Raw genomic sequence first — 25,672 nt, forward strand, 5'->3', positions numbered from 1 at the left:
CTCCTGACCTCATTACATCCTTGGTCCAAAACCAAATCTAGGTCTAAACATGAACAAAAGAGCTGAACTCAGAGGTGAGATGAGACTGACTGCCCACAACATCAAGGCAGTATTTGACCGAATGTGGCATCAAGGAGCCCCGGCAAAATCGAAGTTAATGGGAATCAAGGGGAAAACACTCCACTGGTTGGAGTCACGCCGAGCGCAAGGGAAGATGGTTGTGGTTGTTGGAGGTCAATCATGTCAGTCCTGGTACATTGCTGCAGGAGTTCCTCATGGAAGTGTCAAAGGCCCAACTATCTTCACCTGCGTCATCAATGACCTCCCTACATCATAAGTTCAGAAATGGGGATGTTCATTAATGACTGCACAATGTTCAGCGCCATTCCTGACTCCCCAGACACCGAAGGAGTCTGTGTCCGTATGCAGTAAGACTTGGATGACATTCAGGCTTGGGCTGATAAGTGGCAAGTAACGACTGTCAGGCAATGACCATTCCCAACAAGAGATAATCTAACCACCTCCCCATGAAATTCAATGGCATTACCATCGCTGAGTCACCTACCATCAACATCCTGGGGGGTAGCACTGACCAGAAACTGAGCCAGCCACATAAATACTGTGCTACAAGAGCAGGTCAAAGGCTGGGAATTTTGCAGTGAGGAACTCATCTCCTAACACCCCAAAAACTGTCTACCATCTACAAGGTGGAAGTCAGGAGGGTGATGGAAACACCTCCACTTGCCTGGATGAGTGCAGCTCCAACTTCACTCAAGAAGCTTGACACCATCCATGACAAAGTAGCCCATTTGGTTTGCACCCCATCCACCACCTTCACTCCCTCCACCACTGAAGCACAGTGGCAGCAGTGTGTATCATCTACAAGATGCACTGCAGCAACTCGTCAAGGCTCCTTTGACAGCTCCTTCCAAACCCACGACCCCCACCACCAAAGAGGACAAAGCCAGCAGATACATGGGAGCACCACTACCTGCAAGTTTCCCTCCAAGCCACACACCATCCTGACTTGCAACTTGGATAAAAATCCTGGAACTCCCTAACAGTTCTGTGTCTATATCTACACCATATGGAGTGCAGCAGTTGAAGGTGGTGGTTCACCGCCACCTTCTCAAGGGTATTTAGGGATGTATAACAATTGCTGGCCTATCCAGCGATGCCCACATCCTGTGAAAGAGAAACAAAATCACATGGTTGAACACAAAACAAACATTTAGGTAATTCACGTGGTAGCTAACTTTTAGTCAGGACACCATCATAAACCATCAGTTAACATGTCAGCACTTCAGCTAAACATTTTTACCATTGATTGTTAATTGCTACTGTAACTAGAAGTTTCATGTACTAAGTAATCCATGAGAATCTAAAGGGTGATGCACTTGCTTGATTGGGTGGGGGGGTATTGGAAGGAAAAGAAATAAAATATATCATGGTCCCCACTCTTGCTCTTAAAAATCTACATCCAATAACTCCTGCTATAAATAAGCTTGTGACCAATGGGGCTGGATTCAGCTGCAATGCTCTGAAATCAAATAAAACGCATTGTCCATGCTCAACACGAACAATGCCTACTTGGATGAAATATCCATGACCAGTACAGTGCATGCGGAATCATAGCACAGAATGGAATTAATACAGAAGTGGGCAGGAAGAAAGAACAACCACAGAGGTTCAGAGGCAACAATGTCAGCATCAGCTTTATGTTAGCATAATCAAAAACTAATCTCAGATTTGGTGGGAAAAAAAAATCAAGGATTGATTTTTTTACTTAAAAAAAATTACCTTTTAATGAGGTTGCTGTATCTTATAAATGAAACAACATGAGTTTTTAAATTAACAATCCTACCTACGAGCCAAAATAACATCTCTTACCAAATTTCATACGAATATATTCATAGGGATCTTCCTGCCAGAGTTCCTCATCTGCATCTGTGTAGCACATCAAGGGGAAGACAACATCTTGGATAATGCCCTAGGAACAGCAAACAAAATCTGTTTACAGAAATAATTCATCAAAACAAACTAATTTGCCTCAGACTCAAAAATATCTGGTTCAGGACAGTTATCAACTTCATTAATCCTTTTTACTTAAAGATATTGATTCTTGTTGGGTGCATTTCCAAAAGTGTTGCAGCCCTTTGATATTTTACCCAAGTGATCATTCATGTGAACCAAGGCAGTGAACGTCTACAGGCTTTCCAACCTGGGGTGGCATCATACTCACTGTTCTCACAATGTATTTTCCATCATGAATGACTGGATTAGGAGTAGGAACTTGAGCCATCCTTTAGTCTTCCACTTCCTTAGCTCAGAGATACCATAGCCAATGGAGCAGTTCCTACACTCCACCCCAAACGATGATAATTTGCTAACTCAATCTCAGGCCTTCCCAATTAACAATAGCGTACTTATACAGCGCCTCTAACTAAATGTTCCAAGGCTTTTCACAGGAACATAAAACAAAGACAGACACCGAACACAGAGGTATTAGATCAGTTCACCAAAAGCTTGTTCAAAGTAGTACGTTTAAGAAGTGTGCCTTAAAGGTAGAAAGTGAGGTAGAAGAGTGTAGGAACATTCCAGAGCTTGGAGCCTCAGCACATAAAGGCACGTGGTGGAGCAATTAAAATTGGGGGTGCACAAGAGGCCAGAATTAGAGAAGCGCAGATATCTCAGAGGGTTGTGGGACTGGAGGAGATTGCAGAGAAAGGGAGAGTCAAGGCCATGGAGGGAACTGAAAACAAGGAGGAGAATTTTAAAGTCAAGATGTTGATTCACCAGGAGCAAATGTGGGTCAGCAAGCACAGGGGTGATAGGGGAGCAGGACTTGCTGCAAGTTAAGATATGGGCAGCAGAGTTTTGGATGACCTCAAACTTAATGGAGGGTTGAATGTGGGAGATCAGACAGGAATGCATTGAAATAGTCAAGTCTAGAGGTAACAACGGCATGAATGAGGGTTTCAGCAACAGATGAGTTGAGCCAGGGGCGAAGTTGGGTGATGTTACGAAGGTAAAATAGGCAACCTTAGGAATGACACAAACATGACTGTTGGAAATTCATCTCTGGATCAAATGTGACACCAAGGTTGCAAACACACTGGGTTAAGGTGTTTTAGGGGTTATGGGGTTAAGGAGTTTTATGGGTTAATTTCTATCTAAAGTCTAGTTTTTTTTTACATTTAGCAATCAACTAAACATTACTCCTTAAGCTAAGCAAAATTAAGTTTATTCCAGCCTTAAACAGGGGTATACAAGCTGAGCAGCTGCAGCTAGTTAATTAGGTTAAACTGGTTTTCAGAAAGTATAAAAACAGGGTTCTTGAGTGCTGCTTTGCATGCAATGTGTCAAGCTGGGAGTTTAGTGAGTGAGTGAGGGAAGTGCCCCTTTCTTTTTCTGCCTTTTTCAGCCTCCAGTTGTTGGCTCTTATTTCAATATGAAGGAGGAGCTGATTGATGAGTAACTGATAACTTATTCTACTTATTTCAATTGTAATAAATAGTTTTTAAAGTTCTGGTATGGCAGGTCAACTCAGCCGGGTGAAATATACATCCTGCGGTATCTGGGAAGTCATGGGCACAACATGTGTCCTAGATGAACACATTTGCAGGAAGTGTCACTGGCTGGGTTTTGGAACTCAAGTGGTGACTGGAATCACTGTGGTACATCCAAGAGACAAAGAACTACATGGATAGCACATTTAGGGAGGTGGTCACACCACAGGTGTGGAGCGTACAGGCAGAGGGGGAGTGGCAGTCTAAGCGAACCAGGCAAGTAGTGCAGGAGTCCCCTGAGTCTATCTTATCTTGCTTGCTAATTGGTTTTAAATTTTGGATATAGGTGAGGGCAATGATTCCTCAGGAGTGCAGCAGAAGCAAGCCCATGGCAACACAGGAGGGGAGAACGAAGAGTGGAAGAGCAATAGTGACATGGGCTTCATAGTCAAGGGATCAGACAGGCGTTTGTGGCAGTAAACGTGACTCCAAGATGGTATGTTGCCTCCCTGGTGTTATAATCCCAGCTGATGTTACTACTGGACAAGCCAGACCCCAGGGTGCAACCCAGTTTGATAGATCCTAACTTTTATTATTTGTTTAGATATGTGGAGTGGCTACTGAACAGAGGCACAGGGTCAGCTGATGAATTTTTAGCAAAAGAATAAAACATTTATTCAACAAGAAAAGATGAACGATATTACAATACTCCTTCACCCCATACCCTTTACAAATGTATAAAGATTTGTAATGGTAACACAAGCTACAAAAGCTATCTTATACTCTAATGTTCACAGTCCATGTAAACCAATAGGCAACCTGTGGTCAGGCACACCACACTCTGAAACCAAGTGACAGATGTCACCCCAAACAGATGCTATGGATCTCTCCCTCAACTATCCCCACCAGATGATTGTCACACCATGAGCCAACCGGTCTCACTGCACTCCTTTCACACTAGGGTTTCCAATCTTCATTCCCAAAGAATTCATTTTAGAATCTTCTCCCAAACTGACGCTTTCTCTCAGACGTCTTCCACAAGGGTCCATCTCCAGGGTTTCGAGTTCTCCTTCTCATGTTCCTCCCCCTGGATCGCCACATGCATTCAAGCTTCCTTCTACACCCCACTCGCTCTCAAATGCTCAGTCGTGTCAACAGAACACCACTGCTTCACATGCCCATAGTAAAGAGTTACAGGCCTTCAGGTGTCTCCTTGGATTTTCTGGCTTCTCGCAAGCCTATATTGCTTTAAGACTGCTTCCTGCAGCTTTCTTCCTTTAAGCTTGGAGCCTTTCTCTCTGTCCCCTACTTTTAACTTCACTTAACAGGACCTTTTCCAGCCCTTGTTCTTTGACTTAACTGTCCTCTTGGGACCTTTTCTGTTACACTCCCCTGGATTTGGGGACTTTTAGTTTTTGGAACCTGCTCCTTGCAGTTCACTCTCCTGGGTCCAGTCTCTCTAGAATCCTGGCTTCAACTTTAATTTGGGACTTGCTATCTGTCCCTCTCTTATGCTGCTTCTGCTGGCAACTCCTTTCAACTTTAGAGCACAATGACCAACTGAACTCAAACTGTTTTCGATTTGTGTGTGTGCATGGCCTCCCTCTCTGGACCACTGTTGCTAAGTAACAGCACAGTTTTTTCTACCTTGCTTGTTTTAACTCCCCTTCAAGAGTCATAAAATCTCATTAGAATGCAGGCATCATTTAAAATGAGACTAAAAACTTAAGTTTCCCCTTTTCTTAACACACCAATACAGAAACACATATTAAACTTCATTCCTAACACCCACAAATACAAATATAAAACTTACTTAAACTATCTCTATTTCCTAACACTGGTGCCAGGATCAAGGATATCATGGAGTGCTAGGGAGGGTGAACCTTCAGAAGTTGTGGTCCAGATTGGTACCAATGACATAGGTAGGAAGAGGAATAAAGGTCCTGAAAGCAGATTTTAGGGATTTAGGAAGGAAATTAAAAAGTAGGACCTCAAAAGCAGTAATCACAGTGACACTGTGCTAGTGAACATAGGAACAGGAGGATTAAGCAATTGAACTCATGGCTGGAGAATTGGTGTAGGAGGGAGAATATCAGATTTATGAGGCATTGGGAACTGTACAAGATGGACAGGTTACACCTTAACAGGACCGGAACTAATATTCTAGCAGGGAAATTTGCTAGTGCTGTTGGGTAGGGTTCAACTAGATTGCTGGGGGGTGGGAACCAGAGGGGCAGCCCAAAGTGGAAGGAAGTAAAGCTGGTAACAGGAAGTAGAAAAGAAGCAAGCAAAATTAGAAGGCAGGCAAAACTAACGTGAGCATCAACTAGGTTTAGAATACAGAATAATCTAAAGACAAAGTTAAGGGCACTCTACCTGAATGCATGCAGCATTCGCAACAAGGTAGATGATTTAAAGGTATAAATAGAGATAAACAGGTATGATGCAATTGCTATTATAGAAACATGTTTACAGGGTGACTGAACCTGGGAACTGAATATTCAATGATATTCGACATTTAGGAAGGAAAGGAAAAAAGGAAAAGGAGGTGGCATTGCGCTGATAATAAAGGGATGGTATCAGTAGATCAGTAAGGGAGGGTCTCAGATCAGAAAAACAAAATGTGCAATCTGTTTGGGTGGAGCTAGGAAATAGCAAGGGGCAGCAACCATGACAGTTGTTTGCATGCCACCAAACAGTAGTGGTACCGTAGGGCATGGTATTAATCAGGGCATTAGAGAAGCATGTAGCATGGGTAACACAGTAATTATGGGTGACTTCAATCTGCATTTAGACTGGGTAAATCTAATGAGCACTATTGCCATGGAGGGCGAGTTTCTGGAATGCGTTAGGGATGGTTTTCTAGAGCAGTACATTAAGGGACCGACTTGAGGACAGGCATTTTAGATCAAGTATTATGTAACAAGAAAGGGCTAATTAATAATCTTATTGTAAAAGAACCTTTAGGGATAAGCGACCATAATATGATTGGGAAAATATATTAAAAGGTACCACAGTACACAACCCATGGATAGTCTTTAAAGAATTATTGCAGTTCACAGCAATTATACATTCCTTTAAGGCACAAAAACCCTAAATGGAAAGTCAGTCAACTAGAATGTAAACTAGAATAAAGCATAGAAACGGACTGTAAAAACTTCTATAGGTGTGTAAAAAGGAAAGGTTTGGCTTGAGACAAATATGGGTCCATTACAGACAGACACGAGAATTTATAATGGGGAATAGAGAAATGGCAGAGAAGCTAAATGATTACTTTGTGTCTGTCTTCATTGAGGAAAGGACAAGAAATCTCCCAGAATTAGAGATCCAAGGGACTAGGGAGAATCGAGGAATTGAAGGAAATTAATATTACTACGAAAGTTGTACTGAAGAAATTAATGAGACTGAAGGTGGATAAGTCCCCTGGATCTGATATCCTACATTCCAGGGTGTTAAAAGAGGTAACTATGGAGATGGTGGATGCATTGGTGAGTCTTCCAAGATTCTGGAATGGTTCCTGCAGATTGGAAGGTAGCAAATGTCATTCCACTATTTAAGAAGGGAGAGAGAAAACAGGGAACTGCAGACCTGTTAGCCTTACATCAGTAGTAAGGAAAATGCTGGAATCTGTTATAAAGGGTGTGATAAATGGACGCTTCAATAATAATGATCTGATTAGGCACAGTCAGCATGGATTTATCAATGGGAAATCATGTTTGATGAACCTGTTGGAGTTTTTTTGAGGATGTTACTAACAGAATTGATAAAGGGGAGTCAGTGGATGTAATATTCTTGGATTTTCAGAAAATTTTCGACGAAGTCCCCACACAGGTTGGTTGGCAAAATTAAAGCAAATGGGATAGAAGGTAATATACTGGTATCAATTAAGGATTGGCTACCAGACAGCTAACAAAGGAGGAATAAATGAGTCATTCTCACGTTGACAGGCTGTGACTAGTGGGGTACCAGAAGGACCAGTACTTGGGCCCCAACTGTTCACAATATATATCAATGATTTGGATATGGGGGTCAAATGTTATATTTCCAAGTTCACGGATAACACAAAGCTAAGCGGGAATGTGTGTTGTAAGGAAGATGCAAAGCAGCTCATGGGGATTTGGACAACTGAGTGAGTGGGCAAGAACATGGCAGATGGAATTTAACATGGAAAAATGTGAGGTTATCCATTTTGGCAGGAGGAACAGATATGCAGAGTATTTCTTAAATGGTGAGAGATTAGAAAGTGTAGATATACAAAAGGACTTGGGTGTCCTTGTCGATAAGTCATTGAAAGCTAACATGCAGGTGCAGCAGGATTTGAGTACAGGAGTAGTGAAGTCTTGCTTCAACTGTACAGAACCTTGGTTAGGCCACACCTGGAGTACTGTGAGCAGTTTTGATCCCTTTACTTAGGAAGGATATTATTGCCATAAGTGGAGTACAACGAGGGTTCACCAGACTTGTTCCTGGGATGGCGGGACTGTCCCATGGAGAGATTAGGGAAATTGGGCCTGTATTCTCTAGAGTTTCGAATAACGAGAAGTGATCTCATTGAAGCCTACAAAATGCTTAAAGGGATAGACAGGGTAGATTCCGTTAAGATCTTTCCCCTGGTTGGGGAGCCTAGGCTAATGGGACAATTTCAAAATAAGGAGGAAGCCACTTAGAACAGAGATGAGGAGAAATTTTTTGACTTTACAGGGTGTGAATCTTTGGAATTCTCTACCCCAGGGAGCTGTGAAAGCTCAGTTATTGAGCATGTTTAAAGCAGATTGGCATTTAGAAACCTGCCAATGACATAAATGGATATGGGGATAGTGTGGGGAAAAGGCATTGAAGTGGATGACGAGTCATGATCGTATTGAATGGCAGAGCAGACTCAGTCGCCTAATCCTGCTCCTACCTTTCTATCTCAGACTGTCTCCAGGTACTAGTAGCTAAAGAATGGAATTTGGAGCCAGGATCACAAACAATGGCTTTAGTCTTCGCAATATTTAATTGGGGGGACATTTCTGCTTAGCCAGTACAAGATGTCGGATAACTAGTCTGATAACTTAGCAACAGTGGAAGAGTCGAGAAAGGTGGCGGTGAGGTAGAGCTGCGTGTTGTCAGCATACGTGTAAAAACTAATGCTGTACCTTCGGATGATGCCGCCAAGGAGCAGCATATAGATGACAAACAGGGGGGCGACCAAGGATAAGGCCTTGGGGGTCACCGGATGTCACAATGGCAGTAGCTGGAAGAGAGACCATTGCAAGTAATCTTCTGGCTACAATTAGGAAGATAAGAATAGAGCCACATGAGAGCAGTCCCACCCATCTGGATGACAGTGGAGAGGCATTGGAGGAGGATGGTGTGGTTAACCGTGTTGAAGCTGCAGGCAGGTAGAGAAGGGCAGATGGGAAAGCGGTATAACTACCTGAAACCCCAGAGGAGCCCAGATTTCTTCCCCCCCACAGCTATTTATTGCTTCAGTTCAAAAATGTCTTGGCAATATTTATTCAAAAATCAGTTACAGTTTTCTAATTTTCCAAATACACAAGAATGTCATATGGAGAAGCAGCTATGAACTATATCATTCAACTCAGGGTTAATCAAAATCCTTCATGTATTCTATTGCTATACTCAAAATGTGAAGTGGTTGAATTGAAACTTTTCTAAAGTTTCCAGATTGCTTGACTGGTTAAAGCAATGGGTACCTGAACAATTCTCAGATTTTATCAAATTAGCTGACAATACGGAAACGACAATTAGTATCACTGTCAGTGCGTTTTTATGGGACGGGGTTGGGAAAGAGAAGAGGAGGGAGAGAAGAAGCGGGAAGGAGGACAGCAGCCCAGCATCTCATTCCTGTTTAACAACTGACCTCCTTGTGTGTTGTTGATTCCACATCAGTTAAGAAACAGTGAAAAATATCCAATGATATCTGTAAAGATATGTCTTGGCTCAACAGCATTGCCCCAACCAGTTAAAAATCTGACTAATAATCACTCTCTGGACACATCAGTAACAGTCATTCAAGTGAAGCATCAGATGGCAACCAGTGTCCACGGAACAGTACGTTTGCACGGTATCAACCGCTTCAAAATGGGTAAAGGACCAGGCAGTTGAATTGATTAAGTAGCCTGAGTTTAGGTCAACTGATAAGATCGCAGATAACCTGGATAAATATGACTGAAGAGTCCTGGACAGATATTGATAACAGCATTGTTAAACTAACTAAACCACAGAAAGGCAGAACGGTTAACGGCAACAAACTCATCTCTTTATGTATTCTATATAACACTGCTTAATTTTTTGGCGAAACATGTTTAGATCAGCATTACAAGCAGCCTCACCTGAATATGAGGTTTTAGATTTTTCCAGGTGACAGCATGAGCAACACCCTGGTTAATGTAGTTCAGTGTTTGCTGCAATACTCGAGGAGCCACATATTGTTTTTCTTTGTATTGATACAAAACTTTCAAAAGCACCTGTAACAAGATATACTGAATTAAGGGCTAGTTTACATATGTGCACTTACGAAAATATCTAGTCCAAAGATTTGAAATATAAAACCTACACACAATGTAAAGATGTTGCAGCACAGTTTTATAGTGTTACTACAGTCAACTCATTACCTCTATGATCTGCTGGCAATAATCAGGACTTTATACATCTTACATAAATTTGTATTAAATTATAACAGTTAAGTGTAGCAGTAACCTGGAAGAAGTCTCAATCCCATATCCAGTTTTACTCCAAAGACACATGCTTTGGACAAAGTTATAGCTAATGCTGTGGAAATGATTTTTCCATTCATTAGTTGTCATTTGCAATGGAAATATGAAAACTCTACATACCAGACAAGCCACTCCTCCCCACTTTCTCAGCTAAAAGCGAAAGCACAGGTGACAGGGCAATAAAGCTCAGCGACAAAAGCATATCATTAATGCCAGAGCTTAGAATGATACTGTACCTGCTGGATACTGACAGCGTAACCTTTGAGGAATACATCAGCAAATTCATTGTATTCTTTGGAAACATTACCCGGACTTCCGTACCTGGTAGATACAAATATATTTCATAGTCATTTATTGGAACATTTGAAGTTTTAGTTATACATTTTGAAAATTTCATAATTGTGGCTCCCCAAATGGATAAGTGAGTAGAGATAGTAAATGTAAAATAAAAGCAAAAAACTGCGGATGCTGGAAATCCAAAACAAAAATAAAAATACCTGGAAAAACGTTTTTCCTTAAACCAGCTTATATTTCACCTCTTTTCTATTTTTCCTTAGTTCTGTTGAAGAGTCATATGGACTCGAAACGTTAACTGTGTTCCTCTCCGCAGATGCTGTCAGACTTGAGTTTTTCCAGGTATTTTTTAGAGATAGTAAATGTGTAAGGGTAGCCTCAGAATTTTGGCTGTTGATTACTATCTAGTGACTCCTGCAGGGCGTGCTTAAGTATGGGCACTACGCAAGGTAAGAATTGTTTCAGCTGTAACACTCTCATGCTTCAACAGCTAGTCAACATCCAATGCCAAGTCTCATATGAAAAATGGACAGTTGAGCAAGGTGACACCTGTGGAACAAAACATCACCTAGGAGTAACACTTTCAAGAAGAGGAGAAAGATAGAGAAAATTGAAGTTCCTCAATTCCAATGACAAACCACTGAAAAACGCTCACCTTTCGAACAATCTGGCCAAGATATGCAAAGCCCATTTTTTGCATTTCCACCAAGGGAGCTCAGGTCGATCGTCTTCATCAACTTGAAGAGTTTCCTTGAAAACAGCACAAATTCAATAGTGAAAATTTGGTGAACACACACCAGCAGGAGTGCATACTTACAGCATTATGGGTTTACACAACTTCCATTATAAATGTGGACAAATGGAAATATCTTGCAAGAAATGCACACAGACACAAAACATGCACACAGTTTTTATCAGGTTCTCAAACTAAGGGACTGGCAAATGGTCTGACTTGCATACATTGGCCTGGTCATCACCACGATGCAAGTCTATTGAGATGCTCAGTCTCTTGACTGGGTTATGCAATAAAGCTTTGGAAACTTAAAACCAATTAAGAACAACAAGCTCATTACATATGCACCAACTAATTTTCAGTGAATGGCAGAGATAAGCAAATGCAGGTTAGGAACACTTTGAAGTAAAAACAGCACTTAAAAAATTGTTCAGTACATAAGAGATGCAAATGAGCAGAAAAAGAACAAGTTAAAACATTTAAAATTGCTACATTTTATGAGTATAAGGCTAAATAAAAAGGCTACTCTAGAAATAGTAACATTGCAGAAACTTTTCTGGGAAGCAAATAGCTACCATATAGACTATTAAAATTAATATTTTAGTTTTCTGGCAGTATTTCAAGTTGGATTTTTAAACTATTGCAACATCACCTCCCAAAACATCACAATTCAACTTGCACCTATTAAAGGAATCATTGAATCACAGAACGGTTAAAACACAGACGGTGGTCATGTCCATGCCGGCCCCCTGCCAAGAGCAACTCAGCTAGTTCCATTCCCTTGCCTTCTCCCCCGTAGTCCTCCAAATCTTCTCTTCAGGGGCTTATCCAATTCTCTTTTAAAAGCCAAAATTGAATCTGCCTCTACCACACCATTGGGTAGTGCATTTCAGATCCTAACCACTCGCTACACAAAAGTTCATCTTCATCCATCCAGAAGTTCATCCATTGGTTCTTTTGCCAATCAATCAATGGGAACAGTTTCTCTCTAGCTACTGTCTAGATCCTTCATGATTTTGTACACCTCTCAAATCTCCACTCAACCTTCTCTAAGGAGAACAACCCAAACTTCTCCAATTTATCCACTTCACGGAAGTCCTTCCAAGGAATTTCCAAGTTTCTTTAAAACCTAATTCCTTGTGTCCTTGAAGTGAAGCAGAAACACATGCACTTTTAATTGTACTTGATCTTTACTTATTTCCTTATTTACTTATTACCACTTTCATTGGTTAAGAGGATGCAAACTTCCAGCTCATATATTTAGGCAATTAGCACTAGAAAGGGAGGAGACAAAAGAAGAGAAAAACTTACAGGAGGAACATCCCTATCAACAACAGTTTTGAGTATTTCCATCCATTCCGTAAGGTTTTGCTGGCTTATCAGCTCCAATGGTAGAGTGTACTGCAGGCAGGAAACAAAATTCATTAAACAAAAAATACAAAGTTCAGCCTACACTGCCCATTTCATTCAAATTAAAATCTGCCGTTATAATTTAGCAAAAATTAAACAAGAATTCAGTCAATTATTTCATGCAATAATTAAGATTGACCAATTCTAACTGCAGTTACCATCAAGTATAACATAATAACTGCAAACACTAGTAAGTGGGACAGGAACTTGACCTTGGTGCACTCAGATGTATGGAGCCATGTTAATAGCAGGTTAATATATGAACAACACACACACGCTATTCTTCACATAGCAGATTCCCCAGTTTTAGCCATGACATCATGAAGGTACAATCAAGTGGACTGGCATTTCAAAACAGGTACAGAATGAACAGTTGAGGCAAGTCAACCTGCATAAGTACTGCAAAGAATTTTTCTGAACAGCAGTGGAAGAAGCGTGACACCTTGAGACACAGAATGATGCATTATATGTGGAAGATAACTGGCACAGTGAGATAGAAGAAGTGGGTTGAGACTATATCATTGCTGTTCAATAGAAATTACTGACAAGCCACAGACTTAACTATGGCAGTCCATTTTACTACTAAAAATACATGGAGACAAAATTACTTCACAGATATATTTACTTAAATATCTAGCACCATTCAGTACAGTTGCTTTCACAAAAGCTTGGAATTCTGGGATGAACTTATAAGACACAGCACATCTTAATCCAGCTTCTTGGCTCTTGTCTAACTGCTGTCCAGAGAAATTGTCAAGAACGTTGACTCATTCAGCGAGGCATGCCAGACACAGCCCTATTCTCTATGTAGAATACATCTGGGATGTTGCTTCCCTTTTACATGACATGTCCTGTTGAAGACGCTGGTTATAAGTTGATCTTTCCTCTGCTGGACTAGAGCAATTATGATGGATCAAGCTGACCACGATGACAGCTCCCCCATCATTCAATGCTGCTGGTTTTCCACTGGTGCCAAAGTCCAGCATTTTCAGTTACCAGTCATACCATGTTAGCAGACAGCCAATGAGCAGGAATCAATGAAGTGCATATTACATAGAATTTTAAAGCACAGAGCAAGGTAATTCAGTCCAAAAAGTCTATGTTGATATTTATGCATCACATGAGACTCTCCAACCTTATTTCATCTCACTCATGTACTTATTTAGCTTCCCCTTAAATGCATCTAATGCTAATTGTTTCAAGCACACAATTCAAAAATCTGCATGCTTTTCGACTTACAATTTTATCAACAAATGAGCAATATGGTTAAAGCAAACATGCATGGGCTATGTGAATGCGAACAATGAGATCACACAGTGTCTATGGATCATTTTTAAATTTTCTAATCAAAAATGCAATCAGCCACACCCGAATTCCAATTAGTCACCAGCAGTTAGTGGTTAATTTATCACACAACACCGACTTACATGATTTATTAAATCAAATTTAACCTTCCTTTGAAGTTAAATGGATCATTCTCAATTTCAGATTCCATTGCATCTCCAAACAGCTTTCCCCTTCTGTGATTAAGGGGATTCTAGATGCATTGGCATCAGCACCACCTAGACTGACAACCTTCACTGCTCACATCAACCTCCCAAAAAAGGAACAGGTAAGGCAAGAGGAAGGCAACAATTAACATTCACAAAGAACACTGGAGATGCTTGTAGAAGACTCCATCATGCAACATACAGACAGCCTGTGCTGATGCAAGGCTCAATTCAAAGCAGTCCTTTGTTTCCAGGGAACAGAGTTTCAGATCTCCAGAATTGTTTGGCAACCTGATACAAGGTAAGGTGTACTGACTGGTTGATATATTGGTGCTAGTGACATGATTAAAAGTCTTCTGCATTGCAGAACTTCTACAAGAGTCATGTACTTGACTTGCAGAACAAGGGTGCAAGGATACTCGTGTCATGGTCATAAGCAGTTATGTCCACCAGAAGGGAACAGGAGATCACTGGACTTGACACTTGGCTTCAGAATTTCTGCAAGAATAATTTGAACTTCATCAACAACTAGCAGATATTCGCAAGACATGGAGAGTTGGCCTCCATGTGGTTGACACGGAGCTTGTTTTTAGGCAATATATAAGCTTCAAGCTTAGGGATAGCACAGACATGTTCAAAGACAGTCTTAGTGACTAGGGAACCAGTGCATACAGTATTGGAGTACAGACAACACTTCTTTTTGCATTATAATACCTGAACAAGTGCATAGAAAATTTTGAAGATCTGTTTTTGGATTAGGACAGAGTGGTCTGAAGGATCAGAGAGAAGTTGAACAAAACGGTCTTTCATCATAGGCAAAAAGTGCTGCATAGCTGCCACCAATGGACTCCGTTCCTCTGGTTTCTTGTACCTGTGTACATAAAACATGAAGCCTACCGGTCAAAATAAAAATCTTCCTACATTTGAATTGCACGTTCTTTCATTGTGGCATGTGTTAGGCACATTCATATCAGTTTCCTTACTAAGACTTTTCTAGACAATTCTCAAGTTGCAGTCCTCCTTACAATTGCCCAAGCCACTTCAGGACACAGTGCTCTACCCCATCAGTAACATCAGTGAACTAAGTTTGAACACTTGCATCTTTTTTTAAATATTAGAAATATTTTTGTGCTTTTACGTTCAATACAAAAATACTCCCATATACATTCCTTCCCTAGTAAATCTTTACATAGGCATGAATAATTACTACCCTGGATCAAAATGCCACTCTCAAAAGGTTTGTGGGGAAAAGTGGGGAGGTGTTGGTGGAGGCAGTGGAGTCTTAAGTACATCTTAAGTATGCAGATTTTAAAATATTTGGCTTACTTAGGCTGAGAAGGCCAAAAGGCAGTTAGGAAACGATTCAAAACCAAAAATATGAAGTGCTTACTCATAGTTCTTCACCAGCTGATAGAGACAGAGGAGGATTCCGAGCCAATAGGCACTGTTATCAGACTGCAGGTAGAATCCAATTTTATCGACAACTGCTGGCCACCTACCAGGATAGTCGTGCTTGATTATTTGGTGAATGCAAGTGGTAAGTTGCACCCTAAAAAAAAGAAAAGTATTAATTCAAGATGTTGAGGTAGCAACTACTCACCAGAACAAACTCTATCACAGTTCTATAAATGAATATGCAACAAAATATCACAGATGCTACTGAACTCAAATGTCTAAAACTTAAAAAGAGTTACAAGTTACACTCAAGTGTTAAACTCAGTACAGCCACAATGCCAAACACAAGTACAATAACTTTTCTACTGCATGAAAGCAAAATACTGCAGATGCCGGAAACCTGAAATATAAACAGAAAATGCTGGAAAAACTCAGAAGCTCTGACAACATTTGTGGAGAGAGAAATAGAGTTAACATTGAGTCCGTATGACTCTTTAGTAGCAGCTTTGCTACTGCACTTGATATAATCTGCATTTAGCTGGTGGACAATGTAGCACTTTATATGCATCCTCCTTCTCCCGTTACTCCTGTAAGAATTTTTTTCATAACGTTACACACTTCATATATGGCCTATGTTCCCCTCAAAAGTTTCTGCCTCTTCTCGTACATGTTGTCCTCAATTACCCGATTCAAAAAAGCACTATGCATGCGCAAGCCTCACTATGTTAGCTGAACGTTCTATCATGAGTTCTCACAGCCAAGCTTAATGAGCACCTGAGAAATTTACACTTTCATCCAGTATGGGTTACTGCACAGTAATCAGGAGTGTGTGAATCCCAAAGTGATTCATCCCCTCTCCTCATCCAGGGTTACTGAGTGCAACTTTAACAATAGCTTTTATTTATACAGCTTTCCACCAACTTTGTAAAGATCAGCTAACATATCACAGACCAAGGATCAAATCTCCTTGTCTGTAAAGCTCAGCTACTCGCTAGGCAGATTTTCTTCCTTCCATTGAGGGCATCAACTTAATGCATCCAACAGGTTATTAATCAACAGGGGAAAATATCTTATCCCCAACACTGCTGTTTACAAGGCCCACATCCAGGAAGGGTCAGGGCAGCAAGAGCACTAAAATACAACGTAAAGCAGCTACAAATATTTGAACAGTTAAGCCAAAAGGGGCACTATATGAGGAGGACAAGAAAGAAAACTACCATAAAAAAAGTTAGATGGTAGACTATTAGTACAAACTTAACTGCCAGCAGTTAGTAAAGCCTGTATGTGACAGAACCACACAAAACCGGAGTCCCACTTTCGATTATCTGAATGCACTGAGCAATTTAATGGTAATGGAACTAAAACTGGCCTAAATTTTACATACTTGTGCAGTAGGATCTTGAAAGTGGAGGAGAGCAGTGACATGGAGGAGAGAGAACTCAGACTCCTGGCCACGATCACCATCCAGTGACTTCAAGAGTGTGCATGTCAACAGTGTGGGATTCAGCTTGCCCCATACCAAAGTAAAATTCCTTACCTTGACTTGCTACCATCGCATACTATGTAAGCTCATATTAAAGAGTGGCTATTTGAACAAGGTACTTGAAGTATCTTATATATGCAGAACCAGGATTCAGCATCACTGATCCTCTCCAATGGGAGAAAACTGAAGGACAGGCACTGGTAAAACAGTCATTAGGTTTAGCAGCAACAGAAAACTCAAGGTTTTCTCTAAGGAAGGAAAAAGAACACATGCAAGTTGATCCTAGCTGCTTTTGTAGGCCATCTTGCAGCTGGTTACAAAGCATTAGCAAAAATTTGGGAGGGCATCCAGATATAGGCTTAGGTGAAAAGGACCTCAACAATAGAGGTCAAAGATTGTAAAATTCAAGCATTTAGAGAACATTACAGCAAATTCACAATGTCTGTGAAGAGCAAATGCTGCCAGTCATTGTGTTAATTTGCGTATGGTATTTACCATTTTCTGCAGAACCATTTATCAGCAAAAAAGCCTTTCCTATTACAAACCTTATCAACTCGGGTGACTGAATAATAGCCTCTATTATGTTGTCACGGATGAACTGTTGATCTTCCTCTGGAACAGTAAATGGTGGTACATCACTTGAAGCAGCTTCACGCTCAGCCCAGAACTGTGTGATTGTATTTTTCAAGTAAATTACACCTAAGAAAAGAATTAAATCATTAGAAACTGCATCAAATTAGTTACCAACATTATTGATGCTTCCCAATTCTGGATTTAAATATATAATTTGGGAAAGATTTACTGATTTTTGTGTTACTAAATATTTGCATTTGATTAGCACAAGCAGACCTTTCAGTTTCTGTAAAGAAACTGTACTTTAAGTATGAATTGAAATCACCGTTCAATTTAATTGATTTTCAGAGTTAAAAAGACTTGCATTTATATAGCATGTTTCACAACCTCAGGATGTTCCAAAACATTTTACAGCAAATTAACTACTTTTGAAACAGTCACCGTTGGAATGTAGGAAAAGCAGCAGCCAATTTGTGCACAGCAAGGCTCCATAATGGAAAAAGTTATAGAAGGATATGTTGATAGGACTTAAATAAGGTTAAAAGGAGGCTCATGTGGAGCATAAATTTGTTGGGCCAAATGGTCTCAGCGTTGCAAAATTACCAGATCATTTATTTTTAGTCTCTAATGAGGGATAAATGTCAGTCAGGACCACTTCCCTGCTCTTTTTAAATAATGCCAAGAGATCTTTACATCTACCTGAGAACACAATTTAGTATCTCATCCAAAGGACAGCTCTTCACAGCGCAGTACTGAAGTGCCAGCCTAGATTAAACGGTCAAATCTTTGGAGTGGGGCTTGAAACCTCAATCTGCCAACTCCAAGGCAAGAGTGCCACTACTGAGACACGGCTGACACCAGAATTGATGGAGGTGTGTGCGCAGGCACATGGTGAAACACATGTACAAATTTAAATGAAGTAGTTGCACTTCATCTGAAGTTATTTACTGAGTAGCAAATGAATGTTGCCAGCCATTCATTACACTTATCCACTGACTGCTATGGAATTTTGCATTGGAACTCACTCTGATTAGAGAACTATTTCAGGGGAGTGTCCTCTACAGGGTATGTGGGACCTATCTGAACAAGACAAGCAACTGTGTGAGCCCTTAAACAATTCTTCAACCTCACGGTCAAGAATGCAGAATCTGAAACAGGAATTGTCAAACAGAATTCAATTTTATATCAGGTAAAGAAATAAAGAGTGAAAGATCTATCAGATTAAGAGCAAAATAAAACAACCAGAAAGGAAAAGTTAGAAAAAGTTCGTTTTTACTTTTGCAAATCTCCAACATTTAAAATCTGAAGGAATGAGATTCCACCCTCAAAAATTAATTTCCAGTGCCAGGGAGGTTGTTTCGCAGTAATCAAAACTAGTCACATTATTAAGAATTTACTTAAACTGGCATGGACGAACCCTAATCTTTTCTTGAGTGCTTAATGGATCTATCATGCAAGAACAGAAACTTCATGCCATTCTACAGACTTCAATACCAAGTGTATCCATCAGTTAACATTATTGCAAAGCTTCTGGAAGAACAGGGCAACTTCCTGACTTCTGCCATTAACCACGCATGTGTGGTCGATGGTGTTTCCTGATAAGTGAATGCTGTTAGTTCCACCATTAATTTTACAGCAAAGTCCAGTCCTGTGCATCATGAGCCAGTATTCTAAACAACAGGTATTCTGTATCAAACTACTAAAAGTTATCACATGAAGCTCACAACAGGAAAATATACTTGGCCCTTGCTAGCAGCAGCAAAAGAAATATGTTAAGGCCTCCACTTCCCTTCCTCAAATCAAATTTCATTTTTGGTATTCACAGTACTTGAAGTTTGGATGAGCTTATTTACAATTTACGATAAATAAGGAAGGAGGAAGAATCTCAAAACATTCCCCAACTGAATAAGTTTGTTTCTCCACTGTAAAATTCTATGAAATTCTACATAACTAAAATTACTCAGCTGCAGTCCACTAAAAATCCTTAATCAAATAATTTAATAATCTAGGTAGTAACTGACTTGAAATATTAACTCATTCAAAATATCAGGCAACATCTGGCCCCTCTGCAGTTGAGCAGGAAGAATTGAACTTTTTTTTTAAATTTAAAAGCCAACCAACAGGAACAATTTATCAGTTGTCAGTGACTAGTCCAATCCTGAGTGACTATTTTGGAGGCCAGTTAGCCTTCAAGATAAACTTAACACAGCCAGGTCAGAATGTTAAGATGAATGAATGTGATAACCAACATCCGCTGTGTTGAAAACAAGACTATAGCTATCAAAGTAAAATTTGCAAGAGACTCTTTAAATGAGAGCACTGCTCTCTAAAACCGCTGTGTGTGAAGGTTACTACAAACTGCACTGAAATTTGAATGTCTTTAAAACATTCTCTTTCCCCCACCATACAAGTTTTATTTCCTTTCCCTGAAAGCAGCAATGATTCACGTTGAGTTCCAGCTCCATGGGCAATGGCAGCTTTCTAGTAACTTGCTGATTCATGTGACTCAAGACAGGTCAGCAGGTTACACAACAATGGGGACATCATAGCTCAGGCCAATTCAGTTTTACCAAACACACACACACACACTTTCGTAAGGATCAATACAGAATCACTATAGTGACAGCACAGGAGGCAGGCACACAGCCCGTCATGTCTGCTGGCTCTCCGAAGAAGCAATTTATCTAGTGTCACTCCCTGGCCTTCTCTCCATAGAACTGCACTTTTTTCCTTTTCAGATAATAAAGATAATTACTCTCAAATCCACAAGTGCTGAGATCAGTTGTAGTGGCCTGGATTTTGCAGTCAGCAGGGAAGCAACTGTGCTCGCTGCCAGCCTTGAAAAAAGCTACCCACAAAGATCTAGGAATCTTTGTGATGCAGAATTCCCCTTTCCTGAAGTCAGTTTAATTCTGGCGTCAAGTCAAGGAAATCACCAGGTGTGCAGTAAGTGATGTCATCAAACAAGTAAGCAGCCAATCACAATGAAGTATTCACACATAGCAAGCCAGAAGTTAAAAGCACTTAATATCCTTTTAATTTACATTTTCAGATAGCAAAATAAACTTGAAGACTGAAGCTAGACGATAAACAAACTTCAATTTCAGAGGAGTAATGATGATGAATACTGACATTTTCACCACCATTACCACCACAAAATCCAGGCCATTGTCCCACCAAATCAACCAATACAGCAGAGATCAGATTAAACCAGAGGAATGCCTGTTTTATATGACTCAGCATCACATCAAGGTAAGGATAAGCATTTATTGTACTACCGAATTTTATGCAATGATCACCAAGACACACACAAACTAGGAAGGTGCAAGGTTTGATCTTCCATTTGTATTGAATCAGCTTTAAGCTGAGGCGACAGCAGAGGTGCAATAATGGGCTGTGATGCCTCATGTTTAGGGTAGAGGGAACAAAGCCTGGGTTTCCACCCCTAACAGAGAGAGGTGGCAGGAGAGCTTCAGCTATAATCACCCTCAAATTTCCCCACTGACACTCACCACCAAGACTCATGCAGCCATAATGATCACTTGGTCAAGCACTAGACAAAACTGGCACAAAAGGACAAAAAGTTATGAATTTCATCTCCGGCCATGGTAGCTTTGAAGTAGCAAACCCCAGCTTTCCAACACAATAATGTTTTGAAACTATTTGAAAATTGAGATATTTCTGTCTGTGCATATCTTTATTAAACAGGAACTAAACTAGTCACAGCAAAAACTCAATCTACTCTTTTTATAGAAGGCATTAACTGCAAAGGAATAAGTTAGAGTGTGTCAACAGTAAATTGCCATAACAGTGAAAAAAAAATTAAAAAGCCTTCTCTGGCTTGGAAACACACAATTGGTAGTAAGGAGATTCCTTCAAATTGATTTTTTTCCTTTGTTGCTAATTAGATATATTTCCAATAACGGTTGTCACCTTTCAGTGCCTTGTTCAAGTATTGATTATTCACTTGCAATATGATTACCCTGACTAATCAAAGTCAGGGTATCACAGCAAGCCCAATCACATTTTCACCCAATGCACACAAATACAATCCCAACAGGAACTGACAGGATAGAAACCATGTGCCAATTTCCACCTTCCTAACCAAGGGCACCGAGTGAAATTGTATCACTAGTACCATCACCATGGCCAAGAGCATCCATCGCAGCACAGGCTAAGGATAGGATTGGATGATTAATACCTTCTTTTTCAAAAAGGAATTCTGAAGTCTGATTAATCTTCCACGCATACAAAGTATTTTCCTCAACAAAACAGAACCAAATTAATTTCAAAACAGGTGTGACATATGTACAAATGTCCATCCTACTTATTCTTATGGCATCACATTAAGGCACGGTTTGATCATTTGATTTCAAGAGAGGATTTGGAAAAGTTACTTTTAACACTGGGTTCACAAAAGCATAGTGCATTCACTCAGGTTTTAAAAAATGGGCAAAGGTAATATTTAAGATGTTAGCATTTACATATCCCCATAGATTTTTAATAATACATAAATTATTGGACTGTCTCAGCAATCGAAAACCACCTCTTGTATTGTGATGGAAAGCCCTCAATCTCCTTAATGGTTGCAGGCAGCAAGAAATATAACACACATATAGAGGCAGGAAGCAATGACTACAGGAATACAAAAGCGAAGAGACCATGCCAAAACTATTGGTTATGCCTCAGCAGGAATAATGTGTACAAACATGGGCACCACACTTCCGGAAAGATGTAAAGGCATAAGAAAAGGTGCAGACAGAAAAGGTAGGACTGTTATCATTGCAAAGGAGATATTTTCAAGATAAGAGGCTTTAATAGAGTACTGGGAAAAATTATCCCCTCTGACAAGCAGTCATGTATTCAAAATCATTCATAAAAGATCTACAGAGGAGATAAGAGAATTTTTTTCCGTTTAGAGTAGTTGGAATCTGGAATGCCTGACTTGAAACTTTAGCGGGAGATGATTTCATACATAATTTTAAATGGGGATCAGGCAGGGACTTGAGGATGGGGAACTTACAGGGTCACAGTCAAAAAGTAGGAATCTTGGATTAAGCAAGACTGCTGTTTCAAAAGAGTCAGCACGTGCACATTAGGCCAAATGGCCTTCTTCAGTCTTAAAATTTCTATGATTCATTCTAAGAAGTTTAGAGTGCAAGAAAGCAGTCAGAAATTATCATGTTTAAATCAAAGACGACAAACCACTAATGTGGGAAAGTTTTGGGTCTATTTAGTGTTTTGTGAAGTGTACTTTGAAAGCAAACAAGTCCCATCATAATTGCTGTTCTGTATACTCATCTTACTGCGAATCAAAGCAGCTCAATTTATATTGTTTCATTTCACAAGGTAGTTATTCAGTCTATCTTCAAAGAGATTGAGGAAGCAGCTATGCTAAAGACATAATTGTTCAGTTCACTGGGGGATACTATTGTTATGCCCTAGGTTATGCAATCATGCAAATGGATGTTAGGCAGTGTGAGATCTCCCATTGCTTGTGGGAATGAATGACACCACTAAATCAGAGAAGGCATGTAGATCTGAATTTGTAACAAGGGACTGAAACTGGTAGACAAATGACAATGGATATTAAGTAGATGCTACTGTCCAATTTTCTCACTATGCATGAACAAACAAGAAACTGCAAAGCTGGAAGTGCTTGCACATCATTTCCTTGGCCAAAGCAGAAACCAAAAGGTGGCTGAATACAACAGTTTGCACCCAAAATGAAATTTCTAATTTCGAGTTATCTCCAGAAATTCTCTTGATAAACCTGGTCACTTCCAGATCCCCAGAAGTTAAATGTGGTGCAACACAGTTTAGGTAATTTAAGCACCCATGTCTGCCTCATGTATTTTCAAACTGCATTCAATGGGGAAATATAAACTATCCACAATATACAGTCACACATCTTTTTCAGTAACCTCAAGATGGAACCAATTTGGGCTAGAGAATAAAAAAAAAATCAGTTAAGGTAACACTCCTGATCACTGCCCAGGCAGCTCTACTGGAAAGTGAACATTGGACAATGGGCAAGGGCGGTATCAGGCGAGTTTACTACCCTATAATCAAATAGTGTGCTGACAATTAAGGACTAAGCTCATGCAAGAATAATGGACACGTAGGTGAGGTATCAAGGAATGCCAGTGCAACAAACTGCACCTCTGCAAGAGTTGACATCCTTAGGAGAGTAAAGGGAGAAAATAATTTTAAAACAACACATCATGCCTGCTAAAAATACCATACTGTTTCAATGCAGAAAACAGCTACATTTCTGGAGGTAGACGGTGACCTCTGCAAATACAAACACTGCAATAATGAAACTGGAACCAAAATTTCTTAAAGTTCAGCCTTAGCAAAACCAGAAGCTCCCTTTCTCTGCTGGTGTTTGCCTCTGGTCTTGGATCGCATCAACCTCTCCAGTTTTCCCTGCAGATATATACAACTTTGGGGGCTTGTTTAACCCAGTTCTGACCTGCCAACTGCACACCTTGTTGGCTGCCAAGACTGCTCTTTTTCATACTGTCCACGCACACCCCAACTGCACCTCCACTAGTGCTCAAATCCTAACCAAATCTTTCACTATCTCAATGTTCTCTGCTTTAGAATCCACCTTTCACAAGCTACAACTTAAAACTGAAATTTTGATCTCTTCCAGATCATCCCTACCCTTACCCAGCTCAAGTGGACCCCAATATTTTAAGAAATCAACATGTCATGTCACTGCTCCACATTATCAAAGCTATTTCTTTTCAGCAGTCCACCCATCTCACATCCTCACTTCTTTGACAGACTGCACTTTGCTAATGCTCCCTGCACTGCCCTGTGGACTTATTCCTCAAACAACTTGACCTTGATACCCACATCCTATCTTCAAAGGGCTTTTCTGTTTGACTTTGTATCAAGCCTCCCCATTCACTCATCACACTTCCCCCTCTGTTTTTCTTCTTGGTATCTACCATCTATGCCTTTTAAAGCAGAGGCTTTAAAAATATGAAAAGTGCTACTTTATTACGTCAGGCATAAATTCAATTAGTTGTAAGTAAACAGTTTATTCAAAATATCTTAAAATACAAAACCGGTCCCATTATATCAGCAGGCTTAAACTTGTAGTTGTGTGGTTGCAAACAGTCTGCCTCCTATCCACTCCCTTTTAAGTTTTAACAAAACTCACTTTCAATCTCTCTTTTCTCAAGCAAAATAGAGCTAAACATCATGTCCCATTAAAACCACATATGGTAAAACATAACTTCCCCTCTTCCTTTTGATGAAACCTATGTAATAATCTCATCAAAATGAGGAACTATTTTTCAATGCTTAGCACTATTCTAACTGTTGAATCCAGCATGAAACTATGGAATAAATTATCTGGCATTTCAGGCCAATTTAAGTACGTTGACTAAGGAGCTACATCCATAAAAACAAAACAAGAGAAACTGCTTTAATGCCTTAGAATTTATTAGATGAGTAGCTAGGCTAAACAGACCAAGGAAATCCTAGGCTCGATCCTTCCACTGTTCCTGATTTGTCATACTAATTAAGTGACATCCAGGACTTGATAAGCAGAAATTTCTTCCACTTAAATATTGCAAAGGCACAACCTACTGGGGTCTTCAGAGTTTCCCTGCCACAAACTCTGTTCCCCAGCCACTGGCTCCATCCTTTGCCCTGGCAACTATCTGAAGCTGAACCAGGCCATCGCAATCTTGGTGTTATATCTGACCATGAAATGGGCTTCTGATCACATATTCACTCCATCACCAAGTCAGCTTACTTCCATCTATGCCTCAGTTCATTTGCTGCTGAAACCCTCACCCATGACTTTTTACCTCCAGATTCGACTGTTCCATTAGTCATCTGATCAGCCTCCCTTCCTCCCTCCAATTCAGGCACACTCAAAACTTTATGACCCACATCCTAATACACACCAAGTCCTGCTCACCCACCACCCCTGTGCTCATTGAACGACACTGGCTCCCAAGCCCAGCATCAATTTTAAAATTCTCATCCTTGTTTTCAAATCTCTCCATTGCCTAACCCTTCCCTATCTCTGTAACCTCCCC

The 25,672-nt window shown here is 40.2% G+C and overlaps 1 protein-coding gene across 4 annotated transcripts in view; it reads right to left on the reverse strand.

The window, feature by feature from the left end:
* Positions 1–25,672, reverse strand: part of ipo7 (importin 7) — a 69,240-nt gene that overhangs the window by 35,505 nt on the left and 8,063 nt on the right. For all 4 annotated transcript variants that reach the window (XR_013577575.1, XM_078549169.1, XM_078549171.1 and 1 more), the window contains exons 3-10: positions 17,582–17,735; positions 15,549–15,707; positions 14,873–15,029; positions 12,570–12,659; positions 11,181–11,275; positions 10,468–10,552; positions 9,848–9,982; positions 1,891–1,990 (exon numbers count right to left, since the gene is read on the reverse strand). Coding sequence is in view for 3 of the 4 variants with exons in the window: in XM_078549169.1 (XP_078405295.1) it covers positions 1,891–1,990; positions 9,848–9,982; positions 10,468–10,552; positions 11,181–11,275; positions 12,570–12,659; positions 14,873–15,029; positions 15,549–15,707; positions 17,582–17,735 (975 nt within the window). In the remaining variant the exon portion in view is untranslated. The remainder of the gene's footprint in view (positions 1–1,890; positions 1,991–9,847; positions 9,983–10,467; positions 10,553–11,180; positions 11,276–12,569; positions 12,660–14,872; positions 15,030–15,548; positions 15,708–17,581; positions 17,736–25,672) is intronic.

This window comes from Cetorhinus maximus, chromosome 9, assembly GCF_964194155.1.
Source record: "Cetorhinus maximus chromosome 9, sCetMax3.hap1.1, whole genome shotgun sequence".
Classification (NCBI taxonomy): domain Eukaryota; kingdom Metazoa; phylum Chordata; class Chondrichthyes; order Lamniformes; family Cetorhinidae; genus Cetorhinus; species Cetorhinus maximus.